Source organism: Physella acuta, unplaced genomic scaffold, assembly GCF_028476545.2.
Source record: "Physella acuta isolate Inbredline_101_S28 unplaced genomic scaffold, ASM2847654v3 ptg000257l, whole genome shotgun sequence".
NCBI lineage: Eukaryota > Metazoa > Mollusca > Gastropoda > Physidae > Physella > Physella acuta.
In genome coordinates this window covers 215,062-235,035 of record NW_026731776.1, presented here as the reverse complement: position 1 = coordinate 235,035, position 19,974 = coordinate 215,062, and the positions used below count along the sequence as shown (strand labels likewise).

At 32.2% G+C, this 19,974-nt stretch overlaps 2 protein-coding genes across 4 annotated transcripts; one reads left to right on the top strand and one right to left on the bottom strand.

The window, feature by feature from the left end:
• Window positions 1–560: 560 nt before the first annotated feature.
• Window positions 561–5,388, bottom strand: LOC131938823 (CCR4-NOT transcription complex subunit 9). Its single transcript, XM_059297022.1, has 9 exons — window positions 5,109–5,388; window positions 3,699–3,808; window positions 3,242–3,362; window positions 2,959–3,046; window positions 2,772–2,878; window positions 2,512–2,607; window positions 2,316–2,414; window positions 2,103–2,194; window positions 561–2,002 (listed from the first exon to the last, which is right to left on the bottom strand). The coding sequence occupies exons 1-9, from the start codon at window positions 5,142–5,144 to the stop codon at window positions 1,843–1,845; spliced, it is 909 nt and encodes a 302-aa protein (XP_059153005.1). The 5' UTR covers window positions 5,145–5,388; the 3' UTR covers window positions 561–1,842.
• A 1,467-nt stretch (window positions 5,389–6,855) lies between these two features.
• LOC131938761 (autophagy-related protein 9A) lies at window positions 6,856–19,971 on the top strand. Of its 3 annotated transcripts, none has more exons than XM_059296913.1 (21): window positions 6,856–6,874; window positions 9,342–9,523; window positions 10,492–10,600; window positions 11,180–11,323; window positions 11,578–11,713; window positions 12,387–12,489; window positions 12,703–12,802; window positions 13,016–13,065; window positions 13,290–13,374; window positions 13,512–13,611; window positions 13,793–13,833; window positions 13,922–13,984; window positions 14,185–14,259; window positions 14,533–14,645; window positions 14,792–14,832; window positions 14,946–15,080; window positions 15,191–15,370; window positions 15,652–15,741; window positions 15,884–15,950; window positions 16,279–16,373; window positions 16,760–19,971. In XM_059296913.1, the coding sequence occupies exons 2-21, from the start codon at window positions 9,361–9,363 to the stop codon at window positions 17,540–17,542; spliced, it is 2,673 nt and encodes an 890-aa protein (XP_059152896.1). In that variant the 5' UTR covers window positions 6,856–6,874; window positions 9,342–9,360; the 3' UTR covers window positions 17,543–19,971. The 3 variants fall into 3 exon arrangements, with proteins under 3 accessions (XP_059152896.1, XP_059152898.1, XP_059152897.1); XM_059296915.1 differs by lacking the exon at window positions 6,856–6,874 and adding an exon at window positions 7,131–7,197; XM_059296914.1 differs by lacking the exon at window positions 6,856–6,874 and adding an exon at window positions 7,147–7,234.
• The last annotated feature ends 3 nt before the right edge of the window (window positions 19,972–19,974 follow it).

Sequence of the window (19,974 nt, the reverse complement as noted above, 5' to 3'; positions counted from 1 at the left end):
GTTCAGTAATTTGTCAATTAGATAATTTAATTCTTTCTCTAATTTCACTTGGCATTAGTCCACAAATTAATTTGAGCATATATTTGTGGGATTCCATCTTCCATTTTTTAAAAACACTTTTAGATTCCAACAATCCACTGGAACAATGAGAGTAGAGCTCGCCTGATCCTGATAGTTCAGCAAGACAAGTTTCTGTGTGGTCAGAAAGATGTCACACTGTCATTACTTTCTAAAAAAAAACAACACTTTCTTCTAAATGGTGCATTAATTAAATGAAGCACAATGCCTGTTGGTTGAGTTACATGTACATCTACAATGTTTTAAGCAGACACTTGTAGTTCAGTTGTGCAAACTGTTGAAGACCTTTATCAAATCCAATACATTACCTATTTAAGTTAGTTAACTCCTCACTGTATCCATAAACTAGTCCAGACTTCCTTGTTTGAAAACGGCTGCATTAAATGCCCCTTACAGTAAATACGGATTGTAATTTTTATAAATACATTTTCACCAATCTTTTTACACACACATCCAGTTTAAAATGCCAGTAAGTTACCAAATTCAAGAATTTTAAAGTTTAATTTATCACAAGACAAACCATTAGGAATTTTAGAATTTATTCTTATCTGGTGACATCTCACAAACACTGATGACTGACAATTTTTCAACTACTTTGCAGCAATAGAATTAATGCTGACTTAAGTATTTAAGTAAAGACAAAACTTAGCACCAAGCAGCAAATAATGTTAAAAGAACCTACCATTCAGTCCCTTGATAAAACAGACACAATCATTCACCTCTTTTTCAAAATAATGTAAAAATATACATTTTATTTCAACACACAAAAGGTAACCTGAAAAAGTTACAAAAATACGAAGCAAAATGTTAAAAATGTAAATTCACTGCATTTATACCATGTGTGCACCCAGGTTAAACACTTCAAAATAATGTGTCACATGGAATGCCTTTATACCATCATAGCCTCAAGTAAACAATCTCAGTACATATTTTCTGTAATAGCATTTAAATTAAAGCATTCAAATTAATTTTTGTTAAAAACAACACCAATTTTATACACATGGAAACGTCCCATGTGGTTAGTATTTACAATGAAAGTGATATTTACATTTTTATTAACTATAATACATGCATAAAATTACACTTGCATACTATTCTATTTGGTTTTCTAATACATTTTCTAATATTTTGTAAAAGTGGTTTAATTTTATGGCAAAACAAAGTTTTGTTTCAATTGACTTACAGGTAGTGCTGCAGTTTTATACTGGAAGCGTTCACAAATAACATTTAAAGTTTATTAGCTTATTGAACCACTGGTTACTGTACTAATGTTCAGTTTAGTATTACGTCTGCACACTAATAAATAGAATTTTGACTGTTTTTAAAATAAAAGTCAGCAAGTTACTCTAAATTTTATAATGATCCACTAAAAAGTAAGCCAGACAGTTTACTGCTAAAGTGACATCCTATACTGTAATAGTGAAAATCAACAACCATAATACACATGTATACCCTCATTTGTTAAACAATTTTTTTTAAATCTTAAATCCAAATGGAAATGCATTTTATGAAAGGCTTCTTTTCAATCAACAAAATTAAAGATATGACAATGTAAAAGTAAATGTTATTAACATACTTTAACTTTAGCTTAGCCTAAGAAAATATATTAACTTCACAAAAATAAAAAAATTAGTGGCATCCAAGACTAATTCATTTTTCTTATTTCAAAACCTGTTAAAATTGGCACCACATAACACTTTCACAGAGAGCAATAAAAAGTTGCTTCCTGTTATTGTGCCCTATCAAATCAAACTAGAAAACAAATTACATTGGTCTAGGCACACTTGACTCTGTAGTATTTTCTGACAAGTTTTGCTGGAGCTGGACCAACCAGCGTTTTGTTGTGGTGTCATCTTTCAGACAATTTTGAAAAGTAAGATCTTTCAGTTGATCTGGTAGACACTGGCGCAAGGCTTCACGGGCTCTGATAATGTAATGGGAAATTATCTTTCAGTGTTTAATATCAAATAGTTCTTATAAACTACCTTCCTATAAAATTAAAATTTGTAATGTTTAATTATTACCTTGAGTTATCAGAAAGACGAAGGTAGCAGCGTACAACATGTTTAAGCAGGCGAGCAGATGGGTCTTTAGAAAGTGACAGAACCATTTTACCCTAAGAAAAGTAAGATTGTATTTAAAGTGGGATTATATAAATTAGATGCTAACTACACAACTGATATAAATAGTAAAATGATCTGACTCCATCACACTGTGATGTACACATCACAACTTACCAATATCATTGCAACATGGGAAAATCTTTCATAAGTATGACAAATATAGGATAGACCTGTCTCATCAAGAAGAATTTTTTGAAGAATAAAAGTAGCAACCTGTGATAAGTGAAAGTTTCATTACAACATGTACAGAAAATGAAACAATAACATTTGTTTGCTCTAAATACAAAGAAACAAGATGTCAATGTCTTACTGTCTTTGATAGTTCACTTCCTCCTTCCATTATTCTTAAACATAAGGGAATAATCTCTGTATTCAAAAGGAAACTTATTACCTCTTGTTCATCAGTCTAAAATTAAAATAAAAGGTATTAGAAAATACTACATACAAAGTAAGGTTATTTTTTTTATTTTAAGGAAGCAAATGTTAGGCACCTTAAAACAACTCACTTAATTTACTTACATTTTTAATTGTTTAAAATCATTTAAAATTTTGCCATCAAAATGTGTTTACCTTCACTAGAGCCCCAATCACACCCAGACTTGTAAGACGTAGATATTCAAATGGACGCGTTTTGCTTACAGTATGGAGAAATGGGTATAGAAAAAGGGGGATATGGGCTGAAAAATAATGTAAAAAGTATGTAATAAGAAGAGACACTGAAACTCCAGAACATGTTGATGAATATTATTGAAGTTACCTGAAAGAAATACTGATCTTGTTTCAGGATGGGATGCAACACATTGTAACAAGGCAAGGGCATTGCAGACTCTATTGGACTGGGATGCCTGGTAAATAAATACACTGTATGCATTACTGACATTACCTTTAAAAGTGTATATATTGAATATTACATTCTTAATGGCAAATAATAGTTTATTTGGAAGTTTAAAGAATTTTTATGTTAACACATAAAAATATCTTATGTCTAAACTGAGCAAAATTGTTATAATTATTTCTAAAATCTTTAATTATCTACATACCGTGAGAACTGGTGGCAAAATACAAGGATAAATTTGAATGATTTCTTGAAGTAGAGCTGCTATTGTTCCAAATGAATGCCACAACAATGGAGCCAGATCAGGCACAATTTCTCGTTTTTTGCTGATAATGTGGATTTCAAATAAATTTTATTAAAATTTGATTACAAGTTTTTTTTTTTAAACTAAGTACGCAGATCACCATGTTTGAGCCAGAAACAGAAAGAACACGGCTTTTTCCTTTCAGGACAGATTTGGATTTAAGTATCTTACTTAGTTCAACAAGTATTTAAGAATATTCTTTGTTCCTGGCTCAACAGGAAAAGCAAAAAAAAAACCATTTAGTAGCCTAATATGACTAATGACAATTTTATACTATATGTAAACCTATATGCAAATAAACATAAATATATAGCAATAGTCTAAAAGTAAATTACTTAAAAATTACAACTATTTTCACCTTAACTCCAGTAGTGCATTTTCACGAGTTTCAGGTGCTGAGAGATCATTTATCCACTGATAAATTCGTTCTCTATCTACTTGAAGTGGAGCTTGTGGAATCATGCCTCTCTTCAATTAAAATACAAATTTAAAAAAAAACATTAAAATGTACAACAGTGATGACTTTACATATAGGTCACAGATTTCACTGTAGTTAAAGTTAAGTCATATGGATTATTTACTATTATTAGATAAGCTACAAAAATAATAGCCTACATTTAACTTGAACTTAATTACTAAAATCACCTAGGGACATGCTATTAGTAAAATGTGTTTATGACATTGCATCACAATTTTCTTATTTTTAATTTTTCTTTGATCATTATTTATTGACTGGGGTGGGTAATCACATGATATCATGATTCCTGTAGACCCTTTGTGTGTTAAGTTGTTAGTAGTATTGTAATCTTACTTTTATGGTTAGAAATTAGGGTTAAGCGTATTGTAGGACTAAGATAGGGGTTACAGATAGAGTTAGCATTGAAATTAGAAAGCCATGTGTGTATTTTAGTAAACTACCAGTAACCTAACACCCCTTTTTTAAAGAAGGGGGCAATTTTTATACCAGTGTCCGATAATGGAATCTTCTTTAAAAAGGGGTGTTAGGTTAGGGTGTTAGGGGTGGTAGTTAACTAAACACACACATGGCCGGCTAATGTCAATTCTAACCCTATTCCTAACCCTATTTCTAACCATAAAATTAGTCGAGGTTACAATACTACTAACTCTTATGGAAGAGTCTTATCAGCATTTAAAATCATCCTTGACGGATGATTATAGATACCGGTGTCCGATAATGGAATCTTCTTTAAAAAAGGGGTGTTAGGTTGTTAGTAGTATTGTAATCTCGACTAATTTTATGGTTAGAAATTAGGGTTGTGTGTATGGTAGGACCAGGAGTGGGGTTAGGGACAGGGTTAGCATTGACATTAGCCAGCCATGTGTGTATTTAGTTAACTACCAGTAACCTAACACCCCTTTTTTAAAGAAGATTCCATTATCGGACACCGGTACAATCTCTTGCATTGACATTAGCCAGCAATGTGTGTATTTTTTTAGGTAACTACCAGTAACCTAACACCCAATTTTCAAAGAAGACTATTATAGGCCTAATTATTATTAATTAATAATTATATTATCAATTTATCATTATCAGACACTGGTATAAAAATTCCCCCAGCCCCAGTGAGTGGACTAAATAAAACTAAATTTCCACTTCAACTTTCTTGGTTGTTTTTTTTTTTAGTAGACTCTTTGCTTTTTACTTAGATCTCGATCTAATTACTTATTGTTAAGTCTTAAAACTCTTAACTAAGAGTTTAGTCGGTAGATCTAGGATCTCTACTCTACGCCTAAACCAAAAACTTACATTTACAACCTGCTGCTGCTGAGCAAGTGGATTCATGACATTGATGTTTATCCCCTCCAGCTTAATAATTTTGTTTCTATTTCATCCACAGGGTAATGTTCCTAATATTTAAGAAATATAATGAAATCAATGCTATACAATATTAAAATGGTTGCATTTAGATTATAGGTCTGGATAAATGAACAGAGATGAAGGAACAAGCAACTCTACTGTACTGTGTCTTATTTTTGGTAATAAGTTTCCAGTGCTGGTTGAAACCGAAAGCTTAAAATAATTGTAGTTCTCGAGCTTTATGTGCCAGGTAAATTTTCTGTAATAAGAAACAAAAGACAAATTTAGATTTTAGGCCTAGCTAAAAGATTTTTAAAAATAATTAATTTTTCCCCAACTAAAGCTAAAAGTAAATATAAAATTAATATGATATTAGTGAGTTTTGAAACGGACCAATGAAACACAATCTGTCTTTCTCTTAGTCTAAAATTTAAAAAAAACCTTCAACGTAGAAAACTTTAAAATGTGTCTTAAAAAACTACAGAAGGTTTACTGTTTCTTTAAAACTAGAGACTGATGACTGTAATGGCTCGGGGTATCAATATTCGAAGCATAGAAAATCGCATTCTCGATCACGATAATTATATTGCAAACCCAAATGCATATTTAATCTAGCCTTACATTATTCATGTTAGGGGAGAACCGAGGTGTTGTTATTGTTCCTTTCATCTGTGCAACCTCGTTGGAACATACGGTTTATAAAACCTGCGCAATCCAAATTAAACTATGTTATGCTAAATAAAAATATAAGTTATCGAGGTACTTTATTGATCGGTCAAAAATTGAATTCTAACAACAATGAACTAAATGAAAAGCTAACAAAAATAGGGCAGTGAATGGGATACCAGCCAACACATTATACTTCATTATAGCTATAGATCTTAACCCAAATGCTAAAAACGTGATTAACTGGACATAGTATAGGGCCTAATCATGTTACTCCCACCTCTCCACACACAACATCAACATAAGTCTGTATTCCATAAGGGATCATCCATAAATGACGTCACGATCTTTACGTACCCGCCTCCTTCCCCAGTATCACAAAAGCTAGAACCCCATCCCTAAAAATTACCTTAGCTTAAATACCATTTTCAAAAAAATACTTGGTTTTTTTAAACAAATGTTGTCTTTCTAAAAGTCATACTTTCTGTACACGTAACACCAAGTTCCAACCCCTCCGCCTCCCCATGAAGTGTCATGTTCTTTATGGATGACCCCTTAGAATCTTAGAGTCTAATTTAAAACGTGATGCATTAAGGCCCTACTTTAATTTTCTATGTATATTGTATTTATTTTATCTAACAAAACTAAACAATTCCTAAATGGCAACTCTTACTCAGTGATCCCGAGGTGAATAAAGGATAATTATATAAGCAGGTTAAAAATCAATGCAATTTTTTAAAATGCATATAGAAATATGCAACTATTTTATTGTTAGTCTTTAGAGACACAAAATGCTACAAACGTTTTTAATTATTTTAATATATATTTATTCAACAATAAGCTATAGATAGGTCTATAAGTTTTATCCAAGTACTATATTATATTAAATATAATATATTTATGTCATAGACTCCAATATTATATGCCAAGATATAGAATCTAGTAGTGGGCCTAGATTCTAGATCACTATTTATTACATAGAAATCTAGATCCTGATCTAGATTACTTTATCTGTTAACATTTTGGCGTAACATATTGCATTATTAAATGTAGGTATTTCTGCATCTTCAAAGTCATTATCCTACATTTAAATTGATATTAAAATTCGACACGAATACTATTGAATACTAGAGTCTATAATAGACCTAGTTGATTATGGCTACAAATTTGTAATAAAGATATCGATCCTAGATAGATCTAGATCTATTTATTATCTGGCTTACTCCCGGAGTTAATCGAGGCGTTTTTAATTTTAAAAGGACTTTTAAGAAATAAGGTCGCATTTGCTGCTGACTTAATGTATCTAGTATTTATATCTAGAATCTAGGTCTAGGTTTTAAGAAAATCTTTGTTTTGATCAGCTGCGAAGAAAGTCAGCTATGTTTACTGTTTAAGACTTAAAGACTTAAGTGTGTTTACTACTCTAATTGATTTTCTAGACTAGATCTAAATCTAGACTAGACCTATGACCTATAGTTTAACTTATTAACTTATCATTATTAATTATCATTCAAGAATCAAGAATCATTTATGAATTTATCAGTCACAGTGTATTAAACTGTTTATTACTAGATCTAGTTTATTTAGTAGGCCTAATTAATTATATTAAAAAAAAAATTAAAAATTATTATTTTTTCTGCTCAGGCTCTCGAATTATGGGAATTAATTATAATTTATTATAGATATTAATTATAAATAAATACAAGCTGACCCGCGGCGTATATTATTATTATACGCCGCTATTTAGTTGTTTTATTTTCTCCTTTTCAGTACTTCATAGCTAGTGAATTGGACATCCTCCCTTTCATCCCCCCCCCTCCCTGCGACTGTGAAAGCAGCCGTCTGTGTCGACGGTCGACGACAATGAAAAGATCATGCTGAACTTCTTACCTCTCCTTAGTTTCAAATCGTTAAAAAGCTAAATTATCTGCCCCTAAGTCATTACTAATTATTAATTCAACGCGGCTCTACAATAGTAAACATTCGAGGTGAACCTTAGCTCACTAGAATGGTGGGGGTGATAGCTATATGCCTACTGAGCGGGGGAGTAACGGCGTGCATTTTTGTGGTCTCGCATGGTCCCCATGAAGAGAATTATATATTAGTAGATTAGTACTTATTTAGTAGGAACTATTATTTACAATAGGTCTTAATAAATATTTTAAATAATTTTAGCTTATTTTATTTTTGGCACTAAAAATACTTCAAAGTATTAAAATTACTAAGTTGTAGTAGATATCTAAATTACTCAGTTAATACTACTTAGTAACTTAGTAGACATTGTAATAGATGTTACCAAAAATATAAATCTCTGTATTAAGGTAGCAAGGTAGGCCTACACATTACATGTTAATGAGTTAGTAATTTTGCATCATGTTTTTAGAGGTCTAGTAACTTTTTGCGGATGTCCGAATTGGGGGAGGGTCCAAAATTCTAAATTTTTGTGGACGTCATAAATGGATGACCCCATAGTGATACAATGACCAAAGGAATTGTTTATACCAGTATCTGATAATAGAATCTTCTTAAAAAAGGGGTGTAAGGTTACTGATAGTAAACTAAAATACACTTGGCTTGCTAATGTCAGTCAATGCTAACCCCAACCCTTGTCCTACCATATGCCTAACCCTAGCCTAATGTCTAACCATAAAATTAGTTGAGATTAGAATACTAATAACAACTCAACACACCTATTTTTAGGAGAGTCTATTATCTGACATCAGTATCTAAAATCATCTCAAAGACTTAGTTTTTCTTGTCATCTAAAAATGTTTGTGGTTTAAGCCTGTGTTCCCTTGATAGGACAAGGTTTAATACGATACTTAAATAGTAGATTTAAATAGGCTATTAAAAAAAAAGATTTTAAAATATTTTATATTTAACGTACAGATTAGATCTAAATCTTTTTACTTTACTAGATATACTATAACTATACCATGAACTCTCAACCCCTGATGACCCGCCCAAAGCGCAACCACTCGACCACCTGGTCCAGATAGTTTTGTTAGAAGAATAAGGATTAAAGTTTAATTTGATATATATTTATAAGGATAACTCAATGCAACAAGCCTGCTTGTTTGCTGAGACCAAGCCGGGTAAACTTTCTGCTAATAATACTAAGGGTTGACTTTAAGTGGAATATTTTGGAGACTGGGGACAGACACACTTGGATAACTTGGGTTATGAGACTCATGGGACGTCTCTGTGAGCTGGTGGCAAGCCAGATGTCTGTACTGTAGTAGACCTAGGCTAGGATAGACCATTAGGGACAAAGTAGATTAGTCGGGGTGGCGGGTTTGTGTTATTGTGGTAATAAATAGAAATCATTGATATTTGTGTTTATTTATTCTTATTTTTTTCTTATTCTTTTTTACCATTCCCTGACTAGTTCGTAACAATATTATTGTGGTGTTATTGCACTGTTATAAATTCACATTTTTTATTCTTAGGTAAATAATTTTAAAATTTCACCTAGACTGAAAAAAATGTTAAATGCATATTGATTTAAAAATACAGACCTAGTTGCAAATGAAGTATGGCCTCAGACTCAGAAGAAATTGAGTACCAAGCCTTGGGAGGTCATCCTTTAGCAACACAAGATGATCCGAGGGGAGTGGATGAGGAGGAGGATGACAGTGAAATAAGTTTGCATGAAGAGCAGGGATTTCTAGTTCACATGAGCCCTGAAGCTAATAAAAGTATGTGTAACCCAAAGTTTTTTTAATTCATAAAAGAATGCAAGTATTGTTGATGATGATGATGTTTCAGTCCTTATGTTTATTGGTGAAAATTACTGTAAAAATGTGTGGTTATAGTCAATAATTCATCATTGTCTTCTCTTTATGCACATTGTTGCAATAGGCATCTAAAAGTCAGCTTGTTGGAACACTAAATTTCAACTCTTTCTCTGTCATTTTCTCTTGTGCTGTGGTGTTCATCCCAGTACAGTCTTAGACGGTGCTCTCAATCTGATCACAAGACTGAACCATCTCCATCTTGTGTGCCTGAAGGTCAATGTTGGAATAAGTGTTCTTTTTTACCTCCTCATTGGTTGTTTTCCAACAACAGAGTTGTACTTAAAGACACAAGTCAGTACAATATATCTGACTTTTGATATCAGTATTTTAGTTACTTTCCTGTTACTGATTGTGCACATATTATTAAAATGTTACCCTATTGTGCTTTGGTAACTACAATCCTTATAAACTGGGTGGCTAGGGGATTTTCAAACAATATATGCTGCTCTTTCATACCTGCTCATTATAACATTCTATGAAACTGAAAAGACCTTGTCCATTATTCTACATTAGACTTTAATATTGATTACTGTCTTTAATGTTTATAGTAATAAACACTTTATAAAATGTGTTTTATATGGACTTTGGGGTGTCTAAGGTGAAGTGTCCAATGATTTATTTGTAAATAAAAGCCTCAGTTTTGGATATTTCAATTGTTGACAAAAAAATTAAGTTGGCACTGTACATTGAATGAGTATCTTTAATACCTAAGAGAAGAGTTGCCAGTTTTCCTCTGTAGCTGAACCTGAAAATAATTCTTAATCTTTAATCAACCAGAACACACATTTTGTTTTTGGTAAAAAAAAATATCAATCATAATTTTAATAAAATCAATGATATTTTAAAAAAACATTTGTATCAATCAACAGCTCAGTGGAATCATGTTGATGATCTTGACAAGTTTTTTACTAGTGTTTATGAGTACCATCAACGACATGGTTTTCAAAATATGGTACTGACTGAAATACTGCAAGTAGTGTAAGTATTGTTTGAGTTACTTTTCTACATTTTATATCAAGGGTTCCCAAAAATTGTGTCTCTGTGTTACCCTTAAAAAAAAACCAAACCTTGATACTTCCCCAATCCACTTGACACAAAATATATAAAAAGCTTATTGTTTTGTTAGACAAGCGTTACAACTTTTCTACAGTTGTTCTGATAAGCAGGGGATGTACATGGGTATCCTTGTGTGCTTTTTGATGAATAAGATATCTTTTGGATAACATAAGCCATTTTGTGTACACTTATTTTGGGTAATATTAAAGTATGTAGATATTTTAATGCAAAATATGTATTTAAATGCAAATACAAATATTGTAGTGTTATTGCACTGTTATAAATTCACATTTTTTATTCTTAGGTAAATAATTTAAAAATTTCACCTAGACTGAAAAAAATGTTAAATGCATATTGATTTAAAAATTCAGACCTAGTTGCAAATGAAGTATGAACTTTCTCATGTCTGCAAATCAGTTTCTTAATTCAAGCAATATTTTCCTAGTTACAAATTTTTAAAAGCTGTTAAATCCTTGTATTCTAGCTTCATTATTTTTACAGGCAATTTATTTTTGTTGTGCTCTTCATGACATATTTGAGCTGGTGTGTCAATTACCCCGAGCTATTTGATGAAATTCCTCATAATTCAACAAGCAAAAAGACATTTTCTGACATCACATATACCTCTGGAGTATGCATTGCAAGGTAATATTCTACCCTCACTTGCTTCTAGCTAACAACTACATAAATAGACAAAAAGTATACGTCAGGCTATCTTTAAAAAAGTTTGTAACTATATTTTACTCTAGAGAATAAATTTCCTGTTTAGCTTGTTAAAAAAGCTAAAATCTGAGAGTTATAATTGGTTCAGCATGCCGTATAGTGTGATAAAAAATAGAGCAACAGTATTTTCACTTAAGTTTCACCTATTGCTCATTAGATATTGCATTCTTTTACAGATTCACTTTTATAACTTGGCTACTGTTGTTCCTCTGTCTCCTGTTTCTTATTGGAAGAGCCATTAAGATTGCTTTCAACTTCAGTAATTACATAAGGACTAGGAATTTCTTTATAAGTGCTCTCAACATAGAAACAGTAAGTAGATTTATTGATATATTACATCACTGAAAGTTTTTTTTTTCATTCTTTAAAATTTTGCAGTAACAGTCATAAACAAATAAAAATGCTTAATGGTAGCTTTTTTAATTTAGTCTCTGATTTTATATATTTTTTTATAAACTTAAGATACAATCTATATATATAATTCTCTTCTGGGATCAGTTAGAAAACAAGCTGCAAGCGCGCCTTTGCAGTCCCCTCTCTTCCTCTCTATCACTATCACTTCCACCCCCACCCCACCCCCACATGATCTGGTGAGCTGTGTTCACTCTGTTTACATTTTACAATCATAGAGACGGGTTTGGTGACGGCTATTAGGGGCAGATAATTTAATTTGAAACGATTTTAAAATTAGAGGAGGTAACTAAGAGGAGGCTGCTTTCACGTGGGGGGGGGGGGGGGGGGGGGGTTAGTGTTTTTAAGCAAATATTTTCAATGGCAGCATTGGTACTGTCGAATTCACAAATTATAAATTACTGAAAAGTAGAAAAAAAAACAACTAAATAGCGGCGTATGATACGCAGCGGGTCAGCTCGTTAAATATAATAAGTTTAAGTTCATTAGTTTAAACTTTATAAAACTCTTTAAAAATGTCAGTATACTTCCTGGCCCCTTATTACATAGAAGTTGTTACATTTTCTGACACTAGCATGACCTGAGCAACATGACCTGGCATGAAGTTCAGCTGAGATTGCTGGAGGTCCAGAAAGAACAACAAATTTGTATCCACAAACAAGAACTCACACAGCTAGGTACAGTATTCAGAAATGCCTTAAGTGGTTTCTGTTTATTATATTTAAACAATATGTAAATCTTAACCCTAAGCAAACAATGCATTAAAATAGTATATACTTGTAGTATGGCAGGAAGAGCTGTCAATGTATTTTTCAACCATTATTCTGAGTTTATAACTAAAAACTTGTCTAGTTTATGTATTCACTGTATTTGTAAAATTTATTCACCAGATATCTACCACAGAATTCTACGCTTCAAGAATTATCTGGTAGCCATGGTGAATAAAGATTTATTGCCATTGAAATTTCGACTGCCATTTATTGGACAGCAGTAAGTTTTTTATTTTTTTTCTCTTACTACAAGTTGAGATATTTAAATTACATTTAATTACCCACTAGTTCTCTGCACTGTTGTATGCACCATTTCACTGTCTAATTTGTATTTTTTATATTACTATACGTTAGTATTAGATGAATTGCTGTCTTGATATTTATTTCCATGAAACTCGGCTAACCAAAAGAAATTTTTTTGTTACTCTTCCAGTGCTATACTGACTCATGGGATGAGATTTAACCTTGATGTGTTGCTCTACTGTGAGTGCATCTTTTTGTATGAACTTCTTCAACTATTCAACTCTGTTGCCTTTAATTAATCCTGCCACCCATTCATCGGTGTACTGATGTAGTTCCAAACCATACATTGTTTTAAAAGTTAAATCTGGTTACTTTACTTACTGCAGTTTTAGAAAGGTTTTTTCTATAACATCGTACTATGTCACAGAGAAGTAAGAAATGAATGTAAATTATATCTGTTCTAGGGAGCCCGTGGTCAGTTTTTATCAACAGTTACACAATGCGAGAAGAGTACAAGAGTCAACAGAAGAGAAAACTGTTGGCTGACAGGTAATTAGAGTATGGCTCTCAAGACATTTAATTAAATGGTTTTTGTTATTACTTTAAGCGACATCAATTTTAAATGTTTACATTATTATCTTGTTTTAAAAGCATGTTAAAAGTTTTTATTTTATTTTTATTCTTAGACTTTCAACCCATATAAGTGTTTTGGCTCTACTAAACCTGGTGTTGTGCCCCTTCATATTTTTTTACCAAATTATTTACTTCTTTTTTCGCTATGCAGAGGTGAGAAATTTATCTTTCAAAACTGTATCCTTAATTAGCTGTAACATAAAAATGAGATCAAAGTATCCTTAGGTAAGAATTCTGGTTAACCTTTTCATACTGCACCATGAATATAGAATAGAATACAAATTTTATAAACTGCTGTAGTCAAATATTTAAATTCTATTTTCTGTTCATATAGTTTGTGAAGCGCTCACCAAGTTTTCTAGGATCAAGACAGTGGTAAGTAATATTCTTGTTAGGTATTTTTTCTATCTTATTAGCATTATGATAAGAATTTTATTTGTAATTAGCTAATTTTCAATTCCAGGGCAAATTATGGGAGACTGTATCTCAGACACTTTAATGAGCTAGATCATGAACTTAATGCCAGGTGAGGGTATTTAGTTTCACCCCATTTGATTCTGATATTTTGGTACATTTAAGAAATCTGATATGTAATTGTAGTAAAGATGAATAGATAGGTCCTGATTTAAATGTCATTTGTTAGTTTTTTGTGATATCTCTTCATAATGTTTTTCTTTGTATCAGTCTTCAGAGATAATGAATACTTTTTTTTGTTTTATTACTTAGATTAAACAGAGCCTATGTTCCTTCTAAAATGTACATGAATAGCTTTACATCAGCCTCAATAACCATTCTGGCCAAGTAAGTGTGTGTTGTTTATCTCCCCTTTCTGATCTTACTGCCTGTTTGAAGTGATTGTATGAGGACCATTTGTAGACAGTGTATTTAATTTAATAACACATAGTTGACATTACTTTTTATTTGGGTCACTAACAAGAACTTGATGACTGATTTGATGAGAATGTTATACATAGCTCCACAGTAACCAGACAGTAACTAGACATCCACTAGATACTATACATTGACCTCTACCTAATTCCTCAAGCTACTACTACCTGTTTATCTTCTCCATAGGTATGTTGCTTTTTTTGCTGGTGCCCCTGCTGCTGTACTCTTTGTGTTAGGAATCTTAGATTTTAACGATGTCACTAAGGTGGAACACTTATTTACTGTGGCCTCTGTGTGTGGTAAGATTATTTCATACATAGTCTTCTTTGGTGATTATTATCTTCTATTATGCAAGACTATTTCCCATATTGCTTTTTGTTAGTGCACATTTATTTTATGGATCAAAACTATTTTAAAAACTCATTAAATATGTTTGTTTTTTAAGGAATGGTGGCCACAATATGCTCTTCACTTATTCCTGATGAAGTATGTATTACACCTTCTTTAATGATAAAATGTAGACATACTGCTTTAGCTATTACTTATTCACAGAAGAGCTTGTAATTAGGAAATAAATGTTGTGTTTTTTCTGTTGATAGAATGAAGTTTTCTGCCCTGAACGTTTGATGATGAGCATCCTGGCCCAGATCCATTACATGCCTGACCACTGGAAGGGCCGTGCTCATACTTCTTTTGTCAGAGATGAATTTGCTATGATGTTTCAATACAAACTGGTACACTTTTTAAACTGGCTGATTAACTTCCACATTACCACATTAGCTAGGGTTGTTAAACAAGGTTAATTACATTTTTAAAATGCTTACAATTTGAATTTTTTCTTCAGGTTTACATAATTGAAGAGCTGTTAAGCCCCTTGTTTACCCCATTCTGGTTATTCTTCTTCCTGCGTGCCAAGTCTGCCCATATTGTGGACTTCTTTAGATGTTTCACAGTGGAGGTTGCAGGTGTGGGTGACGTCTGCTCGTTTGCACAAATGGATATTAAAAAACATGGGAACCCGCTGGTTTGTTTTATTTTACTTTAGATAACCATAGAATGCATTGGTAATACTTTCTATAAATAAATCATTTTCAAGGCAACATCTAAAATGAATAGATCAAGCGATATTTAGAAAAAAGTTCAACTTTTTTAACACATCTGAAACCATGATTGATCTGTAAGCTAATTCTTTTACATTAGCTCTTGTTTTTTGGGTTGCATCACAAAAGCATCTTCTTAGTTACTAGTACTTTATGGTATTATTAATCACATATACCTTCAAATGAATTTTATTAACTTTTTAAGTGGACAAAAACAAGACCTGCAAATGAAGCAACTCACAAGTCTATGCAGGCTGAAAATGGAAAAATTGAGCTGTCACTAATGCATTTCACTGTAAGTTGTTTTTAATATTTTTGTCTTTGCTGCAAAATTGTGTGCTTTAAAAATGCTAACAAAAACCTTTGGCCTTTAAGTAAATGTCTGTAAGGAAGGAGCTCCATGTTTTTGTTCCAGTCATATCCTTCTTATTCCACAGACCACAAACCCAGAGTGGAAGCCACCACAAGAGAGCAATCTTTTTGTCACTGGTATCAAGCATGAAGGTGGGTTTGTTGGGGCATTCTTTTAATTGTCAAGTTAGTGAGATAATTTGTGCATTTGATTAGAAAATTTTTTTTAAAATGCATATAAGAATCAAAACCAATTTTTTTAACTATACCTAAACTATTTTAATAAAGTGTAATTTTAGTAGATTATCTATTTTCTGAATTAGTTACATTTAAGATTTTAACATAATAATCTAAACCAGTCAAAAAATTTCAGGTTTTTATTAATAGGCCTATCATTTGATACTGTATAGATCTAAGAACTTATAGAAATAAAAGATGTAATTATTGTAATACTTAATTAAAAATTATATCCACATTTCAGTTCATAAAGAGTTGCCTGCCTTGACAAGCATAATAGCCGACCCAATCAGCCTTCCCAGTCTTGGATATGTCAACCCAGTTGCCCCAATACTGAATGTAAGATGTTTAGGATATCCGTATGATTTATTCCTTTGGGGCTCTCTTTGTTTGCGCCCATGTAAGCCTGGCAGCCCCAGCCTCTACATTTACCGCCCTCCAGGATTTTTTTAGCCGGCCTACTTTCCTCTCTCCTGAGGATTCCAGTCGAAGGCTTGCCTTGTGATGTTATCCTCTTCTCTGGGTATGCCTGATCTATCCCATTTGCAGGCTTTAATGTCCCTGTCAATTGGCTGTTGACCAACAGTCATACCGGCTGTAAAATGTGCGCAGTATCTGTGATGATCATGATGTATATGTTGCCTGTGTCTTGAAATATCAGATGAATTTCAGGTCTTTTTTTAATAGTACAATAAGTAAAAAATTCCGTTTCAATTTTGTTACAGATGGGGTTAAGCACTCATCGGAGTTCAACATATCAACTTGACCACACCAGCACAATGAGTCGATCAACCGGTCAGACTGCCAAACTCCGAGGAGGACTCTCAAATTGTGATGGTCCTGTCAATTCAGGAACCAACCTGTCCAGCCTAACTACCTCTGATTCTTTTCACTCTGGGTCCTTCGCCATGGGGTTGGATGAGGGCCAACGTGAGCTTCTCTCTGGAAATATGAGCCTGAGTGTTCTTCACATCCATGAAACACACCATCGACAGCGCCATGGCAGGTCATCTCACCTTCCCACTGAAGCCTCAGCTGTACACCCTGACTTGCAGCTCTCTAGCAGCTTGCAGTTTTCAAAAACTCAGAGAGCACCTCACTCAAACTTTGGGTACAGCTCTAACACAGCGGGGCTTTCAAATCAAGTCTCCTCACCATTACAACCTGGTCAAAACACACAGGATGGATTTTTATTTTCTAGGACTGCGCCACAGTCTGCAGCCAGTGTCAGTTGTGATATGATTGACAACCTGACCTTTGAGGCTTCTTTCTCCCACCCACAAGACACTTATAATGATGACAACTACCCCACGTCAGAATTCTCCAGTTTGCCGCCCTTATCTCTACCACAGTTGCCATATGGGCGCCCTGCTAGTTTAATTACCAGACCAGCATCTGGACAAACTCACAGCAGTAGCATGGCATCCCGCATTCCCTCTGATCACATGCCAGAGATTAAAGAAGACAGTGTTGAGCATGAAATTGACACATCCATATCCCCCAAATAAAGATGACTGATTTTTTACTTAATAATTTTTGGTGACCATCATGTATGATCAAACATACACAAAATGAACCACAAATTTAAAATAAACCAATTTAAAAAATAAGAGATAAATTTAACTTAAAGTTAATACAAACATTAACAATGTAAATAATCATAAGAATCATCACTGTGAAAAAATATCTTGAGTTATACAATTTATAAATATTTTTGCTGGTGAAATTTTTTAATATTTATGTCCATAACTATTGAAATTGAAACCTGAGTATCTCTCATTTATGAAAAAACTTATAGATGCAATTATACTTTTTAAAAATACATTTTCTGTTATCAGCTTATTCAATAATAATATTCAATAATATTTGCAATTTTAAATTCTGAACATTCACTTTTAAAATTGTATGTTTAATAACTACAGTAATCTTCCAATTTGCACCTTTTAGTCCTATTACTTATGTAGTGACATATTAATTAATTAGTTCAATATCACATCCTTAGTGCCAAGTTTTAAGTTAAACATGTCTTTCGCCCTAATACTTTGTGAATACACTCAAAAATATAATTAACTGGATGCATAATAAATTTTGCTTTATATAAAAGGTTGTTTTACTAAACATGAAAAATTATGTCATGGGGTCAGTCAGTCTAGCAAGTTTTAAGATGTCTAGAGATGTTAAAATGTTTAAAATTGCTTGAATAATTAAAAAGCATCTTTTTAAAATTCTGATGACAATAAATACCTATTTAATATTATACTGAAAAAGTTTAGGGATAGTGTAGTTATGTTCTAGTCAAAATGTTTTAATGCAAAGTGTTAGTGATGGATTGATGTTCTTTAGTTAAAATTGCTGCAATATAACTCATTTAAAAGCACAACTAATCTATTCAATGAATGTTGTCTGATAAATGAATGAATATCTATAAGTATAATGGCTGACAGTAATGTGTGTGACTAGCTTTGACATTTATTGTATAGCTTATCAATTTTTTAGATCAGAATGAACACAAAGATTTGTGTTCATCATATTTATATATTTGGAATGAGGTAAATTTTTTCCCTTAAGTAGTCCATCAAATAATGTCTGGCCAGTTTTATTATTAGTGAGCATTTGTATGTTGTCTTCAAAAAAATTATCGCTTTCTCAGGTTGACTATCTTTGATTATTTGTAATGGAAATGTATAACTTGGTATGTACAAGTTTAAAGGCAATATAATAATTTATATAAAATCTAGGCAGATATGCCCTAGATTATTTTTAAAATATATTTTGGGAGGGGTCTTTTTTTTAATACAAAACTTTTGACAATGTTCTATTCAAGTATATCATCCTAAGATTACAGTGATTTGTGTAATTTTTGCTGAAGTACTGTGATTACTGAACAAGTGTATTGTTTATTTATTTGTTTTAAATAAAGAAACCTAATTATGTCCTTCAGTACTTAAAGTCAGGGCCTACTCTCAAATTCGTAAAACTTTTAAAAGAGTTTTGTTTTTATTTTTAACATAAAAATTTACAATTTAGTGTATTTTGTTTAAAAATACTCCAATACTAGAGTGTAGAAGCTCAATTTTAGAAAACAAAATTTGTTATGGGCAATTATCATTTATTCATGAGTTTGTTTTGGGAGTATGTGATACCTTGTGCTTTAACTTCAATTTATTTATATTTTAGACAGAGAAGCCTGTAAATAATTAAGCCTCATTTTTCATTGTTTTAGCTACGTGTACAATTTTCTTACTGCTGTAAATGAACCGCCTATTACTGTCTTATCATCTTTTAACTGTGTGGTTTTAGCTGAAATGCATGTCGAGTTAGGATTTAATACATTTTTAGTACCTACTGGTATTTCTATTTGGTTGGAATACATTACCTTAAAACAATGTAGTCAGAAGCTTTAGTTGTGAATCAAGGGAAAATTATTGCAGAATAAATACTGCATTTGCACAGGCAGTATAATTAAGTCATTAAAAAATTAGTGGGAAAATATTTATTTATTAATATTCAGTCTGCTGTATTTTCAAGGTATAAAATGATGTATTTGATGACCTAACTAAATAACAATGCACAATTTTTAGACTTTTCGCAACCTGTTCACAAAAAAAATGGGCATTCAAAATATAGTAGGAACAGCCTTTAGGCCTTATGCTTAATGACTGTAATACGCAAAATATGTAAGGGAAATTTTTTTAAAAATGGTAGTTTCTATTTAAAAAAAAACAAAGATATTGAGGCTACTTTCAGAGAATGTGTTCCATTTAAAAGTCAGTGTTTTTTTTTCTGTGAGTAATGTAAATACTCTTGTATTAGACCACTGTGATGAAATCTAGAGCTTGTGTGATTGGTCAACTCAGGTCAAGTGATTTACGACCTGGGGTTTTTGTAAAAAAAAAAAAATGCTACTTTACAATTCAATAAAATGTATGTTGCTTTGTGG

Excerpts from the sequence above, each read along its gene's own strand:
- LOC131938823 (XM_059297022.1), bottom strand. The coding sequence starts at position 5,144 with ATGAATCCACTTGCTCAGCAGCAGCAGGTTGTAAAT. Across the intron at positions 2,415-2,511 it reads GAAGTGAACTATCAAAGACA|GTTGCTACTTTTATTCTTCA; the intron begins GTAAGACATTGA and ends CACTTATCACAG. Across the intron at positions 2,003-2,102 it reads CGTCTTTCTGATAACTCAAG|AGCCCGTGAAGCCTTGCGCC; the intron begins GTAATAATTAAA and ends TTACATTATCAG.
- LOC131938761 (XM_059296913.1), top strand. The coding sequence starts at position 9,361 with ATGGCCTCAGACTCAGAAGAAATTGAGTACCAAGCCTTGGGAGGTCAT. Across the intron at positions 13,375-13,511 it reads AGAAAACTGTTGGCTGACAG|ACTTTCAACCCATATAAGTG; the intron begins GTAATTAGAGTA and ends TTTTATTCTTAG. Across the intron at positions 13,834-13,921 it reads TTTCTAGGATCAAGACAGTG|GGCAAATTATGGGAGACTGT; the intron begins GTAAGTAATATT and ends TTTCAATTCCAG.